Below are 26,313 nucleotides of genomic sequence, written 5' to 3'. Positions count from 1 at the left end.
AAAAATGCTGTTTTTTTGTTGCAGATTTTGCTGCGGTTTTTTGAGCCAAATCCAGGAAAGGAGAAGTAGAAGAAAGTCCTGTATATATGTGAGGAAAGAATCTCTAGTAGAAACCATAGATAATCCAAAAATGTCTGACTTTAAAGGGACTGTCCTACCAAGAAAACCTAGCCATAGCACAGTGGATAAATATATCATCGGTGGACAACAACTGGGACCCCACAGATTACAAGGATTGGGGTCTCTAGTCCCTCATTTGAGTGGAGCGGCGACTGCTCAGCGCTAACAGTAAGATCAAGCTCTATAGGACCGCCTGACAGAATGCGCTTAGTAGGTCCAAGAGAAATAATAATAAGAAAAAAAAGTTTAATACTTAAAAAAAAAATTACAAAATAAAAAATTCAAGTCACTTCACATTCCCTACATGGCATATAAATATAGATAAATGCTAATAAACATAAGCACATCAGTATAATACAGGATAAGTAATGTAATGTATGTACACAGTGACTGCACCAGCAGAATAGTGAGCGCAGCTCTGGAGTATAATACAGGATAAGTAATGTAATGTATGTACACAGTGACTGTACCAGCAGAATAGTGAGCGCAGCTCTGGAGTATAATACAGGATAAGTAATGTAATGTATGTACACAGTGACTGCACCAGCAGAATAGTGAGCGCAGCTCTGGAGTATAATACAGGATAAGTAATGTAATGTATGTACACAGTGACTGCACCAGCAGAATAGTGAGCGCAGCTCTGGGGTATAATACAGGATAAGTAATGTAATGTATGTACACAGTGACTGCACCAGCAGAATAGTGAGCGCAGCTCTGGAGTATAATACAGGATAAGTAATGTAATGTATGTACACAGTGACTGTACCAGCAGAATAGTGAGCGCAGCTCTGGAGTATAATACAGGATAAGTAATGTAATGTATGTACACAGTGACTGCACCAGCAGAATAGTGAGCGCAGCTCTGGAGTATAATACAGGATAAGTAATGTAATGTATGTACACAGTGACTGTACCAGCAGAATAGTGAGCGCAGCTCTGGAGTATAATACAGGATACGTAATGTAATGTATGTACACAGTGACTGTACCAGCAGAATAGTGAGCGCAGCTCTGGAGTATAATACAGGATAAGTAATGTAATGTATGTACACAGTGACTGCACCAGCAGAATAGTGAGCGCAGCTCTGGAGTATAATACAGGATAAGTAATGTAATGTATGTACACAGTGACTGCACCAGCAGAATAGTGAGCGCAGCTCTGGAGTATAATACAGGATAAGTAATGTAATGTATGTACACAGTGACTGCACCAGCAGAATAGTGAGTGCAGCTCTGGAGTATAATACAGGATAAGTAATGTAATGTATGTACACAGTGACTGCACCAGCAGAATAGTGAGCGCAGCTCTGGAGTATAATACAGGATAAGTAATGTAATGTATGTACACAGTGACTGCACCAGCAGAATAGTGAGCGCAGCTCTGGGGTATAATACAGGATAAGTAATGTAATGTATATACACAGTGACTGTACCAGCAGAATAGTGAGCGCAGCTCTGGAGTATAATACAGGATAAGTAATGTAATGTATGTACACAGTGACTGCACCAGCAGAATAGTGAGCGCAGCTCTGGAGTATAATACAGGATAAGTAATGTAATGTATGTACACAGTGACTGTACCAGCAGAATAGTGAGCGCAGCTCTGGAGTATAATACAGGATAAGTAATGTAATGTATGTACACAGTGACTGTACCAGCAGAATAGTGAGCGCAGCTCTGGAGTATAATACAGGATAAGTAATGTAATGTATATACACAGTGACTGTACCAGCAGAATAGTGAGCGCAGCTCTGGAGTATAATACAGGATAAGTAATGTAATGGATGTACACAGTGACTGCACCAGCAGAATAGTGAGTGCAGCTCTGGAGTATAATACAGGATAAGTAATGTAATGTATGTACACAGTGACTGCACCAGCAGAATAGTGAGCGCAGCTCTGGAGTATAATACAGGATAAGTAATGTAATGTATGTACACAGTGACTGTACAGCAGAACAGTGAGTGCAGCTCTGGGATATAATACTGGATAAGTAATGTATGTACACAGTGACTGTGCCAGCAGAATAGTGAACGCAGCTCTGGAGTATAATACAGGATAAGTAATGTAATAGATGTACACAGTGACTGTACCAGCAGAATAGTGAGCGCAGCTCTGGAGTATAATACAGGATAAGTAATGTAATGTATGTACACAGTGACTGTACAGCAGAACAGTGAGTGCAGCTCTGGGATATAATACTGGATAAGTAATATATGTACACAGTGACTGTACCAGCAGAATAGTGAGCGCAGCTCTGGAGTATAATACAGGATAAGTAATGTAATGGATGTACACAGTGACTGCACCAGCAGAATAGTGAGCACAGCTCTGGAGTATAATACAGGATAAGTAATGTAATGTATGTACACAGTGACTGCACCAGCAGAATAGTGAGCGCAGCTCTGGAGTATAATACAGGATAAGTAATGTAATGGATGTACACAGTGACTGCACCAGCAGAATAGTGAGCACAGCTCTGGAGTATAATACAGGATAAGTAATGTAATGTATGTACACAGTGACTGCACCAGCAGAATAGTGAGCGCAGCTCTGGAGTATAATACAGGATAAGTAATGTAATGTATGTACACAGTGACTGCACCAGCAGAATAGTGAGTGCAGCTCTGGAGTATAATACAGGATAAGTAATGTAATGTATGTACACAGTGACTGCACCAACAGAATAGTGAGCGCAGCTCTGGAGTATAATACAGGATAAGTAATGTAATGTATGTACACAGTGACTGCACCAGCAGAATAGTGAGCGCAGCTCTGGAGTATAATACAGGATAAGTAATGTAATGTATGTACACAGTGACTGCACCAGCAGAATAGTGAGCGCAGCTCTGGAGTATAATGCAGGATAAGTAATGTAATGTATGTACACAGTGACTGCACCAACAGAATAGTGAGCGCAGCTCTGGAGTATAATACAGGATAAGTAATGTAATGCATGTACACAGTGACTGTACCAGCAGAATAGTGAGCGCAGCTCTGGAGTATAATACAGGATAAATAATGTAATGTGACTACACAGTGACTGTACCAGCAGAATAGTGAGCGCAGCTCTGGAGTATAATACAGGATAAGTAATGTAATGTATGTACACAGTGACTGTACCGGCAGAATAGTTAGTGCAGCTCTGGAGTATAATACAGGATAAGTAATGTAATGTATGTACACAGTGACTGTACCAGCAGAATAGTGAGCGCAGCTCTGGAGTATAATACAGGATAAGTAATGTAATGTATGTACACAGTGACTGCACCAGCAGAATAGTGAGCGCAGCTCTGGAGTATAATACAGGATAAGTAATGTAATGTATGTACACAGTGACTGCACCAGCAGAATAGTGAATGCAGCTCTGGAGTATAATACAGGATAAGTAATGTATGTATACAATGACAGTACCAGCAGAATAGTGAGTGCAGCTCTGGAGTATAATACAGGATAAGTAATATAATGTATGTACTCAATGACTGCACCAGCAGAATAGTGAGCGCAGCTCTGGAGTATAATACAGGATAAGTAATGTAATGTATGTACACAGTGACTGTACCAGCAGAATAGTGAGCGCAGCTCTGGAGTATAATACAGGATAAGTAATGTAATCTATGTACACAGTGACTGCACCAGCAGAATAGTGAGTGCAGCTCTGGAGTATAATACAGGATACGTAATGTAATGTATGTACACAGTGACTGTACCAGCAGAATAGTGAGCGCAGCTCTGGAGTATAATACAAGATGTAACTTTGCATGGGTATATTTCATTTTTTGTTTGTGCAGTGGCCCCATATGAATTGTCCAGTTTTGCACTGGTGTATTTTGTATGTCATTTGTGTGGTGTCCATAAGCGTTATGTGATCATGTGTATCTCAGTTTGGATATTAGTGAAAAACCTGCGATTGGTTGTTATGGATACCTGGAGTAAAGCTGTGTGAATGTGAACTTGTGTAACAGTGTCATCCACAGCGCCCTGCCACTTTAAAGCTGAACTACAACAGTGAAGAAAAATGGCTGAGTAGTTATGGAAACCTGGAGTAAAAGTCTGATGTTTGATGTTGTGTGTTGGGCTGTGTATCTAATCCCCTGATGTGTGCTGAACTGTGTATCTAATCCTCTTATGTGTGATAGTGTGTTAAGATGTATATCTAATCCCCTGATATGTGATGGTGTAGGCTGAGCTGCACATTTAATCCTCCGACGTATGATACTGTGTGCTGAGCTGTGTATCTAATCCTCTAATGTGTGTTAAAGTGTTCAGAGCTGTGTATCTAATCTCCTGATGTGTGATGGTGTGTGCTGAGCTGTGTATCTAATACTCTGATGTGTGCTGACCTCTGTATCTAACCCTCTAATGTGTGATACTGTGTACTGAGCTGTGTATCTAATCATCTGATGTGTGATACTGTTCTGAGCTGTGTATCTAATTCTGTCATGCCTGTATCAGTTTAGATATCAGTGTTGGATACACCTGGAGTAATGCTGGGTACATGTGGAGTGACCGTGTGTATGGAAATTTGAATATGAGTGAAAGACTTGCAGGTTTATATTGGCTAATGCAGGTCATTGTTTTAGGAATACTGTATCTCCAGAATGGTACATCCGAGAGAGTTGAGACCTGAACTAAAACCTTCCCAGACCCCTGATGTGTCCGTGTGCCAAATTTGGTGAAGATCGGTCCAGTTCTTAGATGTAGTGTAGATGACCCTAGATGTAGTGTAGCTGAGTTTGTGGTGGACATTAGGTGTAGTGCAGCTGAGTGAGTGCTGGGCACTAGGTGTAGTGTAGCTGAGTGAGTGCTGGACATTAGGTGCAGTGTAGCTGAGTGTGTGCTGTACACTAGGTGCAGTGTGGTTGAGTGAGTGCTGGACACTAGGTGTTGTGCAGCTGAGTGAGTGCTGGGCACTAGGTGCAGTGCAGCTGAGTGAGTGCTGGGCACTAGGTGCAGTGCAGCTGAGTGAGTGCTGAGCACTAGGTGCAGTGCAGCTGAGTGAGTGCTGGACATTAGGTGTAGTGCAGCTGAGTGAGTGCTGGACATTAGGTGCAGTGTAGCTGAGTGTGTGCTGGGCACTAGGTGTAGTGCAGCTGAGTGAGTGCTGGACATTAGGTGCAGTGTAGCTGAGTGTGTGCTGGACACTAGGTGCAGCGTAGCTGAGTGTGTGCTGGGCACTAGGTGCAGTGTAGCTGAGTGAGTGCTGGACATTAGGTGTAGTGCAGCTGAGTGAGTGCTGGGCACTAGGTGCAGTGCAGCTGAGTGAGTGCTGGACACTAGGTGCAGTGCAGCTGAGTGAGTGCTGGACATTAGGTGTAGTGCAGCTGAGTGAGTGCTGGACATTAGGTGCAGTGTAGCTGAGTGTGTGCTGTACACTAGGTGCAGTGTAGCTGAGTGTGTGCTGTACACTAGGTGCAGTGTGGTTGAGTGAGTGCTGGACACTAGGTGTAGTGTAGCTGAGTGTGTGCTGGGCACTAGGTGTAGTGCAGCTGAGTGAGTGCTGGACATTAGGTGCAGTGTAGCTGAGTGTGTGCTGTACACTAGGTGCAGTGTGGTTGAGTGAGTGCTGGACACTAGGTGCAGTGTAGCTGAGTGAGTGCTGGACATTAGGTGTAGTGCAGCTGAGTGAGTGCTGGGCACTAGGTGTAGTGCAGCTGAGTGAGTGCTGGACATTAGGTGTAGTGCAGCTGAATGAGTGCTGGACATTAGGTGTAGTGCAGCTGAATGAGTGCTGGGCACTAGGTGTAGTGTAGCTGAGTGAGTGCTGGACATTAGGTGTAGTGTAGCTGAGTGTGTGCTGGGCACTAAGTGTAGTGTAGCTGAGTGAGTGCTGGACATTAGGTGTAGTGCAGCTGAGTGAGTGTTGGGCACTAGGTGTAGTGTAGCTGAGTGAGTGCTGGTCACTGGTCTGGTCACTGAGTGGCACTGCAGCTGCAGCAGTAGATCAGGCAGGGGAGGTGCAGGCAGAGCCCCATCACGTGACCTGGAGGCTGCGGCAGATAAATCTGGAGGCTGCAGAGCGCTGTGTGTGAGTCCGGGCACCCCAGGAATCTACAAGCCGAGAGCAGCCATGGCGGGGGCTATCATAGAGAACATGAGCACCAAGAAGCTGTGCCTGGTGGGGGGCACACTCTTTGTCTTCCAAGTGCTGGCATTCCTGGTCGGGGGGCTGATCGGTGAGTGCTCTGCTAGAAAACTTTTCTCCCTGTGTCTGCGGGCTGTGTACTCTCTCCCTGCTCCGCACCCCCGGGGTCTCCAGGATTGATCCGCTTGTCTCTTTCTAGTTTCTGCAGGATATTCTCAGTACATGGGGTGCAGGAGTTTTTGTTCTTTGTGCCCTCCTGTTACTTTAGAAGGGAGATCCGGCGCGGAAGGGGTTAATTCATACCTAATGCAACTTGTATAACTCCATGCACTTTCCAAACCCTGAGGGGTTAACCGGGAAACTTCATAGGGAACAAGGTAGCCCCCCCTCCTTCTTCTTCTCTCCCCAAAACTCCTCCCTGACCTGCCTTTGTTGTAGCTTTACAACCCAGGAAGGGGTAGACTGAGCCTTGCAGACCCTCATCCTTGTACAGGGGCTCCCTGCACTGATATAACCCGGTTCACACTGCTACTTTGTATATTGACTTTTTTTGTTTTTGAAAGTTCCTGCTGTGTAACTTTTTTGTCCCCTGGCAGAAACTGAAACAATGTAACAAATGCAATTATTTTTTTTCTAAATCTTTATAAGGTCACCAATAAGACCAAATAAATACAAGTTCAAAAATCCAAAAAGTTTTAGGGGACAATTTGTTTCAAAATGGTGACCGTCCCACAAAATCCCGAAATTCATGGTCACCAGCCTGACGATGAATGAAAACGGTGTGATTTATTTTCTGATGCCCTGCGAGGAAACCTTTGAGGACCCGTCTGATTAAATAATACGAATGACTCCAAAAAAACAATAGGCTGGATCTGTGCCCGGATCTCCGGAGAGCGACCAAATTAATTTCCGTCAACAAAGGGAGAGACCGAAGTGATTCAGATAAATTCCTCTTGGGTTAACCAAGTGTGAGCGGATTGTAGATTTGGAAATAATAATTTTTAGAATTTTTTTTTTTCTTAGTCTGAGTCTTTCCATCTTAATTGTCCCCTCGGCGTGCGCCGTCCCGGTGTCCCCCACAGCCCCCTCATCATCCATTACCGCACCTCACACAGGAAGCTTCTCCCTGCTTGGCAAGTTTTATTCTATGAAATCAGGAAACTATTCAGCCCGTCCCTGAGGCCACAACATGGAGGACAGGAGAGAAGATCCTGGGTACAACTTTGCAGCTTCAACTTCTTCTTTTAACCCATTGAATGCCAAGTCAGAGCGGTGGAAAGGAAGGGGGGAAGGCTGGAGAATTTTTTTGTGGTTTTGGTTGCGAAATTGACAGCTATATAAATATTTACTGTTCTTGATGCAGCCAAATATTTCAGCAAATTCTTTGTTTTTGCATTTTGAGGTTATATATATAATGTCTAGTTTATAGGGGTAATATGGAGGCACCATATGGGGACATAGGTCTCTAATAATAATGATGTATAGGGACGGTATGCGCAGAGTCTGTGCCAACAGCAGTCTCCTGTGGTGAAGAATCACAATCGTGTCGCTGCACAGTATTACAAAATAAATAACATGTATTTTTCTATATTCCATACATTTGCTCGAGAGGTTCTATGTACGTAGAATGGAAACGTTGTCGTTGGAATAAATCTGCACATCGCTCTTTATTCATCCGTTTGGAGCGCTGCCTGTTCCTCATCTATTTGGCTATTGACGGACCCTCTTTGGGGTCCATTTGGTTTTGCCCCCTCCCTGGGAAAGCTTTTATACATGGTGCTGCTCTTGACTTCATTGGACTCTTATGTCATCTCATTGCTGAGAGAAATTCTGATACAATACAGAATTTAGGGTGAAGATTTTGGGTCCGATTGCCCGGCCATCCTATAGTCTAGTAATATAAGGAATCTCTCAAGATCTTCTACCATCTACATTACATCTCATAATTGTAGGGTAACAGGCGAGCAGACGAATCCCAGCTCTAGGTGATTTTATCTATATATTTTTGGGTGTTCTGCCTTGTTGCTTTACCACTTGGTGTCTGTAACTTGGTGCATTATTATTCACTTACTCTCTCTCTGGATTTTTGTAACCCTAAAAATCACCCAGAACACTCCCGAAAATGTTCTGCATTTACCCCCAGTGATTCTCAGCTTGTGTGTGCTCTTTTACATAATCCTCTCTCCATCCGCTGACTTCAGTCTTTCTGGTTGGCTTACATCAATGGCAGCGGAGAGGAATTTGGCGCTAGGATATTGGGAAGGGAATGTAGAATTAAAGTTCATTTGTGTCGGGATTGACCCTGGAGGGCGAGGGCAAGAGGACGGTGAATTGAGGCTGGGGCAGCTTAGGTGGATGCCGGATACCTGGGACTGATGCCAGAATGAAGAGTTCTTCAAGTACAATGCAGGAAAACAGATTGAAGAGGCTCCTGGTCAGATAAAGCGATCAGTCCTAGTATGGAAGGAAACCCCAAATACTGCCCCAGGCAGAAGGAGCGATTGAAAGCCGCCACCATAACGCATAACCCCCACCACCACCACCATGTAAAGGAACAGAAATAGCAGAGTACTGGAAACTTTACTCAAGTGGATACAGAGAGAGGCCAAAGTGTACGAAGAATGAATACGTCTCATAGTCCAAGAATTATTCAGATCACTAGTCTTATAAATGGGAGCAGTATTATAGTAGTTATATTCTTGTACATAGGGGGCGGTATTATAGTAGTTATATTCTTGTACATAGGGGGCGGTATTATAGTAGTTATATTCTTGTACATAGGAGCAGTATTATAGTAGTTATATTCTTGTACATAGGAGTAGTATTATAGTAGTTATATTCTTGTACATAGGAGCAGTATTATAGTAGTTATATTCTTGTACATAGGAGCAGTATTATAGTAGTTATATTCTTGTACATAGGAGTAGTATTATAGTAGTTATATTCTTGTACATAGGAGCAGTATTATAGTAGTTATATTCTTGTACATAGGAGCAGTATTATAGTAGTTATATTCTTGTACATAGGAGGTAGTATTATAGTAGTTATATTCTTGTACATAGGAGTAGTATTATAGTAGTTATATTCTTGTACATAGGAGCAGTATTATAGTAGTTATATTCTTGTACATAGGAGCAGTATTATAGTAGTTATATTCTTGTACATAGGAGTAGTATTATAGTAGTTATATTCTTGTACATAGGAGCAGTATTATAGTAGTTATATTCTTGTACATAGGAGCAGTATTATAGTAGTTATATTCTTGTACATAGGAGTAGTATTATAGTAGTTATATTCTTGTACATAGGAGCAGTATTATAGTAGTTATATTCTTGTACATAGGAGGTAGTATTATAGTAGTTATATTCTTGTACATAGGAGTAGTATTATAGTAGTTATATTCTTGTACATAGGAGCAGTATTATAGTAGTTATATTCTTGTACATAGGAGCAGTATTATAGTAGTTATATTCTTGTACATAGGAGCAGTATTATAGTAGTTATATTCTTGTACATAGGAGTAGTATTATAGTAGTTATATTCTTGTACATAGGAGCAGTATTATAGTAGTTATATTCTTGTACATAGGAGCAGTATTATAGTAGTTATATTCTTGTACATAGGAGCAGTATTATAGTAGTTATATTCTTGTACATAGGGGGCAGTATTATAGTAGTTATAGTCTTGTACATAGGAGGTAGTATTATAGTAGTTATATTCTTGTACATAGGGGCAGTATTATAGTAGTTATATTCTTGTACATAGGGGGCAGTATTATAGTAGTTATATTCTTGTACATAGGAGCAGTATTATAGTAGTTATATTCTTGTACATAGGAGTAGTATTATAGTAGTTATATTCTTGTACATAGGAGTAGTATTATAGTAGTTATATTCATGTACATATGAGTAGTATTATAGTAGTTATATTCTTGTACATAGGAGTAGTATTATAGTAGTTATATTCTTGTACATAGGGGGCAGTATTATAGTAGTTATATTCATGTACATATGAGTAGTATTATAGTAGTTATATTCTTGTACATAGGGGGTAGTATTATAGTAGTTATATTCTTGTACATAGGAGTAGTATTATAGTAGTTATATTCTTGTACATAGGAGCAGTATTATAGTAGTTATATTCTTGTACATAGGAGCAGTATTATAGTAGTTATATTCTTGTACACAGTAGCAGTATTATAGTAGTTATATTCTTGTACATAGGAGTAGTATTATAGTAGTTATATTCTTGTACATAGGAGTAGTATTATAGTAGTTATATTCTTGTACATAAGAGGTAGTATTATAGTAGTTATATTCTTGTACATAGGAGTAGTATTATAGTAGTTATATTCTTGTACATAGGAGCAGTAGTATAGTAGTTATATTCTTGTACATAGGGGCAGTATTATAGTAGTTATATACTTGTCACTGTCTTACTGGCTTATGTCATGACTGGTATTTAGATCTGTCCTTCAACTCTCTGTATTCCTGTAGACTCTATAAATTGTGTGACGATCGCTGTTGCATTGCAGACGTCTGTGTTTAGCCACATTCATATGTCTGGTTGGTTTAGCGGTAGAATGAGTACATGTCTGTGAATGCTGAAGGTTTGAAGGCCTTTATGTGAACACAAAGATGCACATAACACAGTTCTGCTTTTTGAAACCAATCTGAAAATCGCCTCTATACATATAATGGGGGAGGGGTGTGTGTATGAAGCCCCACACTCCAGAATTCTGGCTTTATAAAGTCTCTTCACTTATTTGCACTTTTACCACTCACTTAACTGTCTCACTGAGCGTCATTCTCTCTCCAGAAATGTAGAGTAACCTCTCGGGACAGAAATGTTGGACTTACAGGTTTGTCTTGGATATTAAAGGGGTTGTTTGGGAATTAAAGGTTTCAGCAAAGAAGCTGACGGGGTGAAAAATGGAGAAAATTCTCTCTTTCCTGTCCCTGGGCTCCGGTGTGCCCCACTACAGTCCGTTCCATCAGTGCCCTGCGGATGTGGCTCGTAAACATAATCAGTGACGTCCCGGTTCCTTTCCTTAGACCACCGATTGGCCTCAGCAGTTACATGAAGCGAGGACTTCTACCATGACAAGCCCTCAGGCACTGCTGAAGCAGACTGTCTGTGGGGCACATCAGAGCACCGGGTCCCCATCCTCCTTGGTACTTCCATCATGCCTGGAACGTACTGTATAATAAAACCTTTAACTCTATCACTGCTGTAGAAGTTTCTGACTTCCCTGCAAAACCTCTTACGTGGGCACCTTTGCTCTATTTTTCGGTTTGCTGGTAATGTTTTACTACATAGTATCTTGTATATTAGGCAGTGATTCTCATCTGTTTCCATATATTGCTGTTTAACTAGCCAATCCCATGGGACTTGTAGTGTCAGCCATCTTGGTTATCCTATTAGGCTCCATAACTTATACAACAATGGCCTTTTGACAAACCTCTCCACTCTGTATCCTTACTGAGACCTTCATTATTACTATGTCCTGTCTGACTATTGCTCACAATGATTCACACCCCATGATCCCACCCCTTCGGCAGCGGGGTCCCCACCCCCGACTCTCCATGTGCAGACATGCCGTGTCTTATGTAAGTAATCCCTTATGTTTACTGCTGAGTGATGGCTCTAACATATCCACTGCATTAGCCCTGAGTATCCGTCTGTCTCTTTTGAAGTTTGATTTTTTTTTTGCTCTCTTATGTGGTGCGAGGCCGCTCTGACCTGCCTCCTGGGCCCGCCGCGCTTGTTACAACATGCACCCCTCTATTCTCTGATCTGTCCAAAAAATATCTTCTGCATGCAAACCAGAAAGACTTGTCATAGGAATGGAGCGCAACAAATGTCCTCAGTGCAACAGAATAAAGTCTTTGCGACTTTAGAGCCCAAGGTTCTGACCATTCCTAAATTGTGGGGTCATCCGAATACAGGAAAATGTCCTTAAACTGCCCCCAAACCTGAAGGCTACAGGGTGAGAACAGCTAAACTAACCTCAGCTGCTTTGCTTGGGAGCTGAGGACTAGCATGCTGTATGCAGGGACCCTACACCGCATACAAGGCTGCAAAAAAGTGAGGCAACACGGTAGCTCAGTGGTTAGCACTGCCGCCTTGCAATGCTGGAGTCCTGGGTTCGAATCCCACCAGGAACAACATCTGCAAGGTGTTTGCATGGATTTCCTCCCATTCTACAAAGACTTAAACATACCTCCCAACCGTCCCGATTTCCGCGGGACAGTCACGATTTGGGTGACATGTCCCGCGGTCCCGGTTGGAGGGAGGTATGTCCCGATTTCAACTCAGATCTGCGTCCTCTGAGTTGAACACATATGCGGCTGAAGCAAGGAGCTGACACAGGTCAGCTCCCCGCTTCGCCGCTGTGCGCCTCTCTCCCTGACACATATGCGGCTGAAGCGAGGAGCTGGTAAGTTTAATGTGGAGGTGGAACGTGAATCTGGGGGCAGATGAAGGAGAGGACGGCATGACACTGGGGGCAGAGATGTGGGGACATGAATCTGGGGGCAGAGATGGAAGGGGGACATGAAACTGGGGGCAGATGAAGGGTGTATATGAAACTGGGGGAGAGATAGAGGGGGGGGACATATAATTTACGGGTGACTGTAGGAGGATTATACTGTGTGCGGGCACATGAAAAATTAATGAGTGGGCGGAGTCAACACAAAAGTGGGCGGGGCACATTTTGTCCCTCTTTCAGTTCTTCAAAAGTTGGGAGGTATGTTTAAATGTTACAAAAAAGTAGCCCTAGCTGTTGGATTATTAGGAGCCCAGCTGCTAAACCCTATAATATCTCTTGTACTTCTCTGGTGCTCTGCAGTCTCGCCCAAGGGATCAGTAGGGAGCACAGGAGTCATGACATCATCTGCTCTGTCATGGCAAATACATTTAAGTCTGAGGTCGCACGTTATGGAAAAGCTGTGTTTTGTTTTCTTGCAGATTTTGCTGTGATGTCCCTGCACGGACCCGTTTGTGTGACTGCGCAGCCGCTGTACCATGTGACCATTAACACAATGTCATCAACACGGGAAGAGACCGCAGTCCCGGGAGCCGAAGTCTCTTCATATAGCTGACCTGTTGTCAGATATCATTATTTCAGTCCTGGACAACCCCTTTAATACCGTATATGGATCTGTCAACAGTTTGTCTAGAAATAGAAACCGTGGCTGCTTTATTTCACAAAGGGTATCGCACCTATCTACTGCAGAGACACTGAAGTGAATGGGACTGAGCTGCAATATCATGCTCGTCCTGTAGACAGGTGTGGCGCTGTTTAAAGGAGTTGGCCAAAAACACCATTAATACAGTTTCCATGTAGAACCTATTATATTAAGCCCGATCCATCCCTATTGCCGTGTATGCAGGATTCCCGCTCTCAGTGACTGTCTAGGTTTCTATGTCCCATCCTGCTGCCTGGTGTAATGAGGCATTCCCCATTGTCCTGGATGTGCGGGGCAGCGCCGCCTGCACACAGGAGGGGGTAATTGAGCATAAAACAGGCTGCCTGTATTGGACGGGTGATCCTGACACCATATCTGGGCACTTAGCATCCAGGAATTAATTGGTGCAGACAGTCAACGACTGGGACTCTGAAAAGACTTTGTTGTTAGTGCCGGCCCGGGGCCACTGGTCTATTAAATGTATCTGGGCTGGACTCTGAGCTAAATTATGGGGTGTGACGGTGTGATCCTCTCTCCAGTGATCCTGAAGTCTTGTCTCATGTTCATAATTTACAACTGTAGTGATGCAGAAATGTGTAACCTAACAAATCTACAGTACGGTGCAAAAGTTCTAGTCAGGGAGGAAAAAATGCTGCACTGCAAGAATTCCATCAGTTCTTGGTACTTGCAGACATTTTTTGGCAGAACTGGCAGGGAGGTTGTTGCCGCCGCCATCTTGGAGAACTAAGCCCAGATCTTCTGTGGACGTTACTTGCTCCAATCCGTCTGTCTCTTCGTGTCATCCCAGACAGACTGGATGATGTTTAGATCAGGGCTCTATCTGTGGGGGCCGGATCATCACTTCCAGGACTCCTCCAAAGGTCACACCAAATATTGATGGGATTTAAATTTCTCTTTTCTTCATTGACGACAAAATAAACACTTAACCCTTCTATTTCTGAGTCAGAAGGGGCAATGTCTCATTAGGGAGAGTCGGTATAGGGACTTATTAGACCGTGCACGTCCTGCTAAGGATTCTGGGTAAGAAATATGCAAGTAAGACCTCATTGGTGGAAGAGAGGACAAATCTTCTAAAAAAAAAAAAACCAAATAATTTCTGTCTCTGTATTGGTCTGAAAGTTGCCAACCCCTCAAAGAAACCTAAGGCATAATCAAGACAGAATATCTCCTCCAACAGGTGGCGCTAGGAGTGAGTTCTGTTTTCCACCAATGAGGTCTTATTGGAATAATTCCAACCCTTCTATTTCAGAAAACACTCTTAGGGTGAATTCACACTGAGTAAACGCTAGCTTATTCTGAACGTAAAACACGTTCAGAATAAGCGGCGTCTAAAGCAGCTCCATTCATTTCTATGGGAGCGGGGATACGAGCGCTCCCCATAGAAATGAATGGGCTGCTTCTTTCACTCCGTGCAGTCCCATTGAAGTGAATGGGGAGTGCCGGCGTATACGGCAAGCTCTGCTCATGCCGGAGCGTACACGCCGGCACTCCCCATTCACTTCAATGGGACTGCACGGAGTGAAAGAAGCAGCCCATTCATTTCTATGGGGAGCGCTCGTATCCCCGCTCCCATAGAAATGAATGGAGCTGCTTTAGACGCCGCTTATTCTGAACGTGTTTTACGTTCAGAATAAGCTAGCGTTTACTCAGTGTGAATGCACCCTTACGTTGCAGCATTCCCCCCCCCCCCATACATGTCTAAAACTTCTGCACCATGTTCTATACATATACAATATTATATATGCATCCAAAATCTGTGTGATATTAACCCTTTCTACCTGGCCCTCTGACGTGCAGACTTTATATAGGTTTATAGTTCTCTCCGTTCCTCTTGCGTTCCCCGGAGACGTTCTCGTCCATCAGGCTACAAAACCCTTTTAGCACTTTTGCGGCTATTCCAGGATTTGTACAAGGTGTTTGTTTTGGGTCTTGAGTCCTAGAAGTCCATTTATTGTGTATTCTATTATATGTAGTCCTAAAACCTTTAGCGGAGTGCCCCCTACTGGTGATCATTTTATAGCACACCTCTTTGTAACATGCCATGGGTTTTCAGTTATTCCGCCTCCTTTGGTGGAAAGATGACATGACTGACTCTGTGTTGCTGTTTCAGTAAGAAGGCAGCCATGTTTAGTCTTAATTGTGTAAACCATAAAGCAAGGCTGTCCTCTTCTTGTTTGTTCATTTGCACACCCAACCCTGCTGACGTTACACAGTAGCGGTACCCCACAAAGCTGCCAGTGTGGGAAGGAGACCATACACTGAATCCATACTTGCCCAAATATGTTTTTTGCCTCTATGGCTTGTCGCTATAAGTGCTTCCCCCTTTGACTCCTATTTACGTGTCAATTAATTCCTTTTTTTTTTTTTTTTTTTTTTTCCTTTCTAGCTCCCAAACCAACGTCCTCAATGGACTTACTAGCTGTGAAGTGTGTCGATGTTCGGAGAGGTCATCACAGCTCGCCCAAGTGGCTGCTTCCATGGGGAAGGGATCGCTGTGATAGTATCCGAGGCTTCGAGGAGGCGGCCAGCAAGCTTATCGAGGCCAATGACATTGTATTCTCGGTGCACATTCCCTTCCAAGGACAAGAGATGAGTCCTTGGTTCCAGTTCATGTTGATCATCCTACATCTGGACATTGCCTTCAAGCTTAACAATTACATAGGTGAGTGCAGCCGGGTCATTGTCTCGTCACTAGTCCGAACCCCTAAACCATTCACAGGTTTGCCAAGTTTTAATCTGCTTAGATGTGGTCCCACGTAACACTAAATACCCAAGTAGACACCAAAGAGTCTAAAAAGTGAGGTGCTGACCCCTGAGCTGTAATGGGCAGGGACCAAACAAAGGAAGTGGTGAGGTTTTTGGTAATTCTGCTGTCCTTTGATATGACGCAGATCTGCCCTGCACTCCCTGAGATTAGGATAACAAGGCGCTCCCTTTTCCTGAATACAGTGGCTTTTTCCATCCCTTCCAATGCAAAGGGAGTGAGGAGGATGTCGGCCATCTTTGTGGTTTTATCCTGTCATTATACGGCAGCCTTTCTCTGTCGGTAAAGCACCGCACAGCGTTGTAATCATTTGAGCCTCCCGCCTCCGTCCTGCATTGTTTGGCGGCCATGATTGGAGAAGTAACATCTTTAAATAGAACGCTGCCTCATCTGAAATGACTGGTTCACCAGGGCGGCATTAAACAGAGTCTGAGATATTCTGGATAAGCGCCAACAACAACACCGCTGTTCATCACGGGAATTTATGAGCCGCTACCTCAGATTATTGTTAACTCTGCAGACCGAATGTAACACAAGGCCCAGTGTAGACGGTACTGTAGGAGCTAAATAATCTGGAACTGCGTTACCTGCACTGATACATTGTAACAAACCTATCGTGACAGGTTAGAAAGCTGTGCCGATGTGTATAGGTACCAGTCTTGTAGCAAACTCAGCTGTCCAAAAAATAAAAACTTATTTTTTGAAACTTTTTGCTTTTTCTTTCAGTGGACGATGCGGTGGTGACCCTTGACGTGGCCATGGCGTACCGTGACGAGTTAAGTGACCCCTGGACTGAGATGGCTCGTTCTGTAGTGCAGAGGAAACTTCAGTGCACATTCCCTGTGTCTAAGGTGATCTTGCTGGGGTCTGTTGGGATTGTCCAGGACCTTATGACTTCAAGTGCGGGGTTCTTCATCTGTATACTAAACTAGGGGGCGAGGGAGCGGAGTAGCACATGACTGCTGGATCAGACTACAGGGTTCCAATTCCTGGTCATGTGATCAGAACTGTTCAGAATATGTTGGGCGCTGTAGTTCTGTTAAAGGGGCTCTATCAGCAAAATCATGCTGCTAGAGCCCCACATATGCGTGCATAGCCTTTTAAAAGGCTATTCAGGCATCGGTAATGTTATATTAAACTACCCCCCCCCGTTTTAAAATAATAACTTAAAAAAAGAATGTTCTCTACTTACGGAACGTGCACCCTGGTCGGACATCTGGGTGTCTCTTCATCTTCTTCCCCGCCTCTTCTTCCTCTGACGTCTTCGGGTCCCGTCCTTCTCCGGCGCTTGCTCGCAGACACTGATGAAAAAAAAAAAAAATAGCCCGGGTGCATGCGCAGTAGCCGTAGTAGAAGCCGTGTGCTACTGCGCATGCGCCCGGGCTATTTTTTTTTTTTTATCAGTGTCCGCGAGCAAGCGCCGGAGGAGGACGGGACCTGAAGACGTCAGAGGAAGAAGAGGCGGGGAAGAAGAAGACGGCGCACCCTGAATGCCCGCCCAGGGTGCACGTTCCGTAAGTAGAGAACATTCTTTTTTAAGTTATTTTAAAACGGCGGGGTAGTTTAATTTAACTTTTACAGTGCCTGAATAGCCTTTTTAAAGGCTATGCACACATATGTGGGGCTCTATCAGCATGATTTTGCTGATAGAGCCCCTTTAAGATCTTGTCTTCTCTTATTGCAGACCCCGGATAACCAAGGCCGCTATTACAACTGCGACATTCTTCCCCTCATCGAACTGGGGAGCGTGGCGCATAAATATTACCTGGTGAACATCAGACTTCCCGTTAATGACAGGAAGAAAATAAATGTGGGCATCGGAGAGATAAATGACCTGCGCTTAGTGGTGAGAAATATTCCACATGGATCCTCGCCGGGGCTTTTAAAGGATAATTAGACTGAAAAACGAGCGGACGGAGAAGCCATGTCTGCCGCGTGATTCATGTCATGGATGTAAAGATCTTTTTGTAGCGGAGTGATCTCCTACCAGTGTAAATGGGATCATTCAAGCAGAATATTTTATGGCAATTAGTCCTGACAGAGCAGCGCCCTCTGCAGGCTGTGATATATTACCCCTAGGGGGCGCTGCGCTATGATGTATTGTCCCCTTTATCTTTGTCTCCAAGTATATGTGCTAGTATGGTCACTTGTGCATCATAGCCTTCTTTTAATGTAAGGTGGCCATATATTATAGCATGCAGGGTCTGGGGCTGTTCCTTCATACCTACCAGTCCTTGGATTTGTTCCAATAAATTGCTGCCACCCCTTAATTTGCGTTAGGGTGTCTGTATCTCTGTGACCTGGGTCTACTGTATATGTAACATGTGGCTTTTTGTCCTTTTATTCAGACCATCTTCCAGAATGGAGGCTTCACAAAAGTGTGGTTTGCTATGAAGACTTTCCTGACCCCGAGCATCTTGATCATCATGATCTGGTACTGGCGGAGAATCACTATGATGACTAGGCCGCCAGTCTTGCTGGAAAAGTAAGGCCGTGAGCATGGCTGCTGGTTTTAAGGGTATATTTGGGCTGTCTTGTAGACAGGTTGGGGTCGTCTTGAGCGGATCCAAGTAGGTGGTGAATGCACTGGGGTTTGGCAAATAACATAGAAGAGACCGTCTCTCCACTAACAGGACCCGATCTACTGATTCTGGCACAGTTGGCATTTTTTCTCTCTAGCCCCCACCATTCCTAAGAATTGATTGCAGTTAGTTTTGATGCCTGATAGCCTAACTAGGCTCTCTAATGTCAAGTGGGTGGAGTCAGGGAGCAGCAGCAGGTAAGGGGGTGTGACTCTAATCAGAGGCGGACTCAGAACTCCTACAGGTCTGAGTCACGCCCCCTTACTTGCTGCTCCCTCACTCCACCCACTTGACATCAGAGAGCCTAGTTAGGATATCTGACACCAAAACTAACTGCAGTGAATGCTTAGCAATAGTGGGGGCTAGAGAAAAAAAATTCAGTGAACTAGATCAGTGGAGAATACCCTATTAAAGATTGAGGTGGGGAAAGTTCCCCTTTAAGAAACTTCTTTGGGGGACCCAATGGCTGATGTCACATCCTTCCCCCTGTGACTCTGTTGCGTATGATGGACAATGTGCTAACTTGTATTGGTCTCCATAGAATCATCTTTGCATTGGGCATCTCCATGACCTTCATTAACATTCCCGTTGAATGGTTCTCCATTGGCTTCAATTGGACTTGGATGCTGCTGTTTGGAGATATCCGCCAAGGGCTCTTCTACGTGATGCTGCTGTCCTTCTGGATCATCTTCTGCGGGGAGCACATGATGGTATGGTTTTCTGACCCTCTGGGGGTGGGGTCTGCCTTTGGTATAGTTGGGTGTACGAGACTCTGTTTTGTCTGTCTTTAGGACCAGTCTGAAAGGAACCGCATATCTGTCTACTGGAAGCAAGTCGTGCCCATTGCTTTCGGCTCCTGCTGCCTCTTCATATTTGATATGTGCGAAAGGTAATGGCTCATCTTCTAGTCCTGCTGTTCTAGAGCCAGGGAGAAGGGGCTCACGAAGGTTATGAAAGGCCTTAAAGGGGTTATCTGGTTTTGGAGATTGAAGGCCTATCTCGGCCATCAATATTAGATCTGTGCAGGGTCTGACAATCTTGTTTGCTGGTGGAGTAAATGGATTTCAGCAACTTTTAGGGAACTTTTGATGTCCATTCCACAAAAAAATGGCCTTCCAAACTGGCTTAGTATTTCAGTTTAGTTTCAAATAACTTTATTAGTATCTGTTAAAAGACTGAAAGCTACAGTATAGGACCTGCTCAGGCGGTGAGTGTAGGTTATTGGAATACTAGATGTATATTACACCGAATGTCCACTTTATTAGAGACCCCCGTCCATACAGGAGACTGGCAAGATGGAAGGACATCAGACATGTGACCTTGGAGTATAGCTTAAAATCCAGACGCTATATTTCTGTGCATCAATGCCCGCGAATCTCCATTAGATAGGCGAATCTAATGATCTGAGTGACTTGGCGCATGGCCTGGTCTTCCATGCTAGACTAGCCAGGGCCAGGATGTTATACACCTCCATCTTGTGCAGTTTTCTGGTGTGGAGCATATACCGAGAATAATGTGATTAAGGAAAAACCTCAAACGAGGTGATCCTGTGGACGGAAACCACTCGTGGAAAGGATCAGAGGAGGATGTCAGGAAACTTGCTGAAGAACAGTCAAGAAAACGGAAACTGGGAACAAAACTGGTGTCCGACTAACATGTTGAACACACAACTCGTATGCCTATGTATACCATCACAAATATCTGTAGTTGTGAAGGCCACAGGAGGTCCAATGCTATCTTTGATGGGGGTCGTTCAGTGTATATCCTATATTTGTGGTTACATGTTTGTGATTCTCATGACGTGTTCCTCTATTTCCCTCAGGGGAGTGCAGCTGAAGAACCCGTTTTACAGCATTTGGACCACAGATGTAGGAGCAGAGCTTGCTGTATCCTTTTCATAGCTTAACTATAAGGATTTATACTCTTATAGGAAGGTTCATTCTTCTCATTTTACAACACAGTAAAAAAAAAAAAAAAAAAAAATCCATGCATTGTAAATTGCGGGCAACTTTCCATACTGAGAAAATCGCCCCAGCAAAGGCAGTGCATCCAGGGCCAGGTATGGGGGTCCTTGCAGAGCAGTGTCAGTGCGCCCCCTGGCTACCTCTCCTGAATCTGACAAGTGTAGAGCCTGTTTACCTAGATCATCATGCTTCACCATGCCCATTGGACCTGGCTTGTGTTGATGGGTCCAACCACTGTGCACAGGTCTTGTACAGTATCCCTTAGTCTAAACTGTTCTAGTTTATAAAGGGTTAATGAAGGCTGCGAGGCTTCACTGGAGGGCTGTGGACATTACTGATGCTCCGCAGAGCTGAGGAGATGTGACAGTGCACCGGCTCAGCCCGTACTAGTGTGATAAATGTGGTTAATAATTGATTCCCGCTCATCTCACATGCAGAGACGTGGATTTCATGTAAAGCGCTTGAGCATTAGGAAGAGGAGGCCTGGGATGGTGAGGATGGGTTCAACATGGCGAGCTATAAGGGCTGGGGGACCCTCTGCCACATAGACCAGCAGCAGTATATACATGGCATGTAGGCTAAAACTGCGGCCTTGGGTTTGACTATTGCAGACTGTCAGCTCTTGTGTCCAGCAGTTCTATGCCTGAGTGTTCTGTAACTTTGTGCCTGAGGAAATAAGACCTCAGGTCAATTACAGCTCTGTGGCAATGAAGACCTTTCTGGCTTGTGCATGGGATCTGTCAAGAGTGTCACATGGCTGAGGGTCTCTTGAGGTGAGATTCACAACTTTGGGTCGTGACTTCTGGTCACCATGTACATCAGATCCAGCACGGTCCTCTCCGATGAAGTCCTTGGGACAAGCTGAGCTCTTGCTTTGTGCTTTCCACCTCTCCTTAAAGCTTATGGTGAATGTACGTGTAGGACTGGGGACCTCTGGGGATGTAGTGCGCTCTGGTACAACCTCGAGGAGCGATCTACTGAGGCGTAATAACACACAGCTAGTGTTCATATTGGTGGGGAGGGGGGGGGGGGTCCATCTGGGTATGCTTGGCTGACCCTGTGCTATCTGAGGTCTTTGGGCATGGTGCATGCGTAATAACGGTTAAGTGCAGCATTTCTGTTGCCGCTTTTATGACCCCAATATTTAGTGATCTGTTTTATAACCCTGTCCTGTTTGTTTTTGTGAATGCTTTTAGGCTACATTCACACAGTATGTTATTCCATAGCAGACGAGATGGGTGATGAATGTATGATCAGTCCGATCCCAAGCCCTTCAGTCTGGAGATATTAGAGCCTTCTTAATGTCTCCAGTCCCTCCCTTCAAATCCATAGGTTGAGCACTGTTAGTCCTGCAGTCTCTGAATGGACCAGCAGGGGGCATACCGACCTGTGGATAGAGGATAATCTTTCTCATTGTAGAACCTCTTTAAGGCTGGGGTTCACACTGCAAAAATGCAACATTATGGCTGTGGGGAAAAAACCTCTGCATTTTACCTGCAAAGAGGATAGGATCCTGATTCATCCCATCCACACATTGCAGAAAAAAAATCTGCTGCGATTTCAAAAAGTTCTGTGTTTTTGTAAGTCGCATGTCAGTTTTATAGACCACTCCTGACTTCCTACAGGAATGGGGTATACTAGAGGCAGAAGGTGACGTTTCTTCCACGGTCTTTTCCGGAGCGATTTGCTACGTGGTCTTATCCTTTAACAGGTTCTCTAGGAATCCTTCCTAACTCAAGGGTGGCCCAATGGGTGTAAACAAGTCTCCCTCCTATCCCCAACACTCTGTTGCACAAACTTGGAACTTGCGGGACCAGAAGTGGAGGCTCACCTGACCTCAGGGGCCAATCTATGACCTTTTTGATCTCTCTCCTCCACTTTGTTTAATGCCCAGATCAGAAGAATCACCGAAATAGGGTCCCACCCCCAATGGGCTAACGTCCCCCTCCCCTTTTACAAGCGCTCTAGTTTGGAATGTTCCCTCAATAACTCCCTTTACGATTTAGCAAACTCCTTCACATGCAGCACACTGAAGAGTTTGAGTTGGAGCATGGTGGATTTTTTTTTTTTTTTTTTTTTTTTTTGGGTGCTATCTAGAAAAAAAAAGAGAAAGCTCTAGATCTCAGAATTTATCTAGATTTAATAAATAAAATAAAACTTGGTGACCAATTCCTTTTAAGGAGAGCTTGCAGAGTGGAGAAGATCGCACATCTGGATGGGGTGGAAATAGAAGACGTGACTGGTCTTGCCCTGTAGCGCTGGGATGAGTCAGGACATCTGCGCACAGTTCGTCACCCACCAGACTCTTCTTTTTCCTTAATGGCGGCCCTCAGATGGCTTTCATTATAGTGGCTGGAATCTGCGCCTGCCTGTATTTCTTATTCCTGTGTTTCATGGTGTATCAAGTCTTCAGGAACATCAGCGGGAAACAGAGCAGTCTACCGGCCATGAGCAAGGCTCGCAGGCTGCATTATGAGGTGCGTCATCTGCCCCAAGGGTGCGCGAAGGTGGGAAATATGTCCACACCTGCATAAAGAGAATGTGCATTCAGACAGCTGGAGCTCTGCGACTGGGTGCAACCCAAAAATAGTGCTAGATATCCTCAGATGTTTTAATGGTAACATGTCTTCTACATAGCCAAAGTAAATAGAGGCGGGTCAGAAGCTGAAATTGGACGATCGGGTTTGAGAGTGTGGTCAAAAGTCAAAGCTTGACGTTGGGGACAGAAGAGCGCTTAATTGACTTGTAGCCGAACCCCCCTCCCCCCCAAACTCTGACCCCTAAAATTACAACCGAGGCGGATGCAAGTTTTGAGGGCACCAGAATTGTTAAACGCCGTACTTTACAAATCTGATATCTACAGCAGTACTGGAATAGCCGAACCAATGTCTAGCTTTGACTTCCAGCCACTTCTGTCTACAAATGTTTTGCCAGTCTTTTACCTACTGTGATCACAAAACCTATAGACCTCAACTCTGGTCACATTCCCCCACCAAGTGCACCAGCATTCTGTCCCCTTTAAAAACCTGTCATCTTACACCCCTAAAACAATTACAGAGTTCGAGAACAGAAGGGGGAGCTACCAATGATGACCTAAGAATAGGGGTGTTCTAGTATTTTGGGGGAGTTTTGTTTCTATTTATGTTTTTTTTTTTTGTGTATTCTTTTCTAGGGGCTGATTTTTAGGTTCAAGTTTCTGATGATCATCACCCTGGCCTGTGCTGCGCTGACGACCGTGTTCTTCATTACTACACAGGTAGGGGCGCTAGTCTAGACTTCACAATGGACCTGATAAAGGCTGGTTATATTTGGAATCTCTTCTATGCAGACCATGGCATCAGTAGCATTGGCAAGGACAAAAAAAATTGCACAATTTGCAGTGGGTCTGAGCAGTATGGACAGGCTCTTAATCCATGCCACTGAAAACCCATCCTGGAGCATCCCCTGGAGCCAGCACTGGAGTGTATGGGTGTCGCTGGGGCTGTCACTCCAGGCTCTGCTGTACTTTGCAATGTCTTTGGACCTTGATGCTGTGAATAGTTCTATAGGAATTCAGTAACCCTATTACTCTATTATTCCCAGGTGTCTGAGGGTAACTGGAAATGGGGCGACTACAACATTGAACTGAACAGTGCGTTCTTCACTGGTATTTATGGGATGTGGAACCTGTACGTCTTTGCGCTCATGTTCCTGTACGCGCCATCGCACAAGAACTATGGAGATGACCAAACGAATGGTAAGGGCTTAAGGACAAAGTTTTATGTTTCCATGACTTGGTGTTGCCTTACGATGGTGCCTAATATCTCCTTGCTATGGTTTTTTGTGGCAGGTGGGAACGGTATGAGCAGCGCCGAGGAGCTTCAGCTGACCACGACTATCACACACGCGGATGGACCGACAGAGCTATATCGGCTGGCTGGCAAAGAGGCGCAGGAATGAGCCCCTTGTATTAGGGTGGGCTCAGCGTAGACACTTTAGCTCCACTATCCCGCTAATACAATGCTGCATACGATAGCCTCCCGTACATTTCTCCTATTTATAGCTGGATTTCTCGGTTAGAGGAGTGGCAGAACATTTATTGTAATGTAGCCTTTTTATACATATATATTATATATACAGTCGGTGCAGAGTGCTCACTTACACTGGTGGATATACTACTATTTTTATTTTTGTTGCTGCTGAATTTGTCCATCAGACCCCCGGGGTTTTTTGCATTTGCTCTGCTGTTTTTATGGAGGAGCAATTCACTGGGAACAATACTCACAATTATAAAAGCGTTTACTGCCTCGTGTTCATAAGCAATATCCAATAAGCAATAAAACAAGGTTCTTTTTGTATCTTTGGCTGTGTGGTTTGTGTGTGTTTTGTTTATTTTTATTTATTTTTTTTGGGGGGAGGGGGGGTTTGTGCACATGTTGTCCTGTACCATAGCTCAAATCAGATTGCGATTTCAGTAACAGAAATCTCCTATAGTGACACTGCTTTGGACTTCTAAAGCAGCCAATTCATATCAGTGTAAAGGATTGAGTCTAGGTTTGTAAGCTATATATATATATATATATATATATATATATATATATATAAAAAAAAACTAGTTAACCTGGGTCATTAAAACTACTCTGAACCTTAACACAGACTCCTTATACATAATCCAAATACTATTGTTATTTGCGGTGATGTGCAATTTATTGTGAGTTGCTGCCTCCTAGTGGTTATATAGAGTTATTACATGTCCTTTTTGTTGCATATTGTTCCATATGACTGTGGTAGTTGGCATAGACTCAATCTCATGTTTGTGAACTACATTTAGCATATGCACCAGAAAAGCTGCTGGAACACACTGCAAAGTACAGGACTCCATTTACTCAATACATTTTGAGAACCTTACATTACTTATCCTGTACTGATCCTGAGCTATATCCTGTATTATACCCCAGAGCTGCGCTCACTATTCTGCTGATGCAGTCACTGTGTACATACATTACATTACTTATCCTGTATTATACTCCAGAGCTGCGCTCACTATTCTGCTGGTACAGTCACTGTGTACATACATTACATTACTTATCCTGTATTATACCCCAGAGCTGCGCTCACTATTCTGCTGATGCAGTCACTGTGTACATACATTACATTACTTATCCTGTATTATACTCCAGAGCTGCGCTCACTATTCTGCTGGTACAGTCACTGTGTACATACATTACTTATCCTGTATTACACCCCAGAGCTGCGCTCACTATTCTGCTGGTGCAGTCACTGTGTACATACATTACATTACTTATCCTGTATTATACCCCAGAGCTGCGCTCACTATTCTGCTGGTACAGTCACTGTGTACATACATTACATTACTTATCCTGTATTATACCCCAGAGCTGCGCTCACTATACAGCTGGTGCAGTCACTGTGTACATACATTACATTACTTATCCTGTATTATACCCCAGAGCTGCGCTCACTATTCTGCTGGTGCAGTCACTGTGTACATACATTACTTGTCCTGTATTATACTCCAGAGCTGCGCTCACTATTCTGCTGGTACAGTCGCTGTGTACATACATTTCACACTAATAGTTAGGCTTGTT

At 44.0% G+C, this 26,313-nt stretch overlaps 1 protein-coding gene across 1 annotated transcript; it reads left to right on the top strand.

Moving 5' to 3' along the window:
- Nucleotides 1–6,118: 6,118 nt before the first annotated feature.
- Nucleotides 6,119–25,054, top strand: WLS (Wnt ligand secretion mediator). The gene is made up of 12 exons (XM_075287252.1): nucleotides 6,119–6,295; nucleotides 15,802–16,077; nucleotides 16,906–17,030; nucleotides 17,864–18,025; nucleotides 18,528–18,664; nucleotides 19,303–19,471; nucleotides 19,553–19,650; nucleotides 20,584–20,647; nucleotides 23,059–23,202; nucleotides 23,898–23,981; nucleotides 24,308–24,461; nucleotides 24,555–25,054. The coding sequence occupies exons 1-12, from the start codon at nucleotides 6,190–6,192 to the stop codon at nucleotides 24,662–24,664; spliced, it is 1,629 nt and encodes a 542-aa protein (XP_075143353.1). The 5' UTR covers nucleotides 6,119–6,189; the 3' UTR covers nucleotides 24,665–25,054.
- The last annotated feature ends 1,259 nt before the right edge of the window (nucleotides 25,055–26,313 follow it).

Source organism: Leptodactylus fuscus, chromosome 9, assembly GCF_031893055.1.
Source record: "Leptodactylus fuscus isolate aLepFus1 chromosome 9, aLepFus1.hap2, whole genome shotgun sequence".
Classification (NCBI taxonomy): domain Eukaryota; kingdom Metazoa; phylum Chordata; class Amphibia; order Anura; family Leptodactylidae; genus Leptodactylus; species Leptodactylus fuscus.
This window is presented reverse-complemented; position numbering and strand designations above follow the sequence as displayed.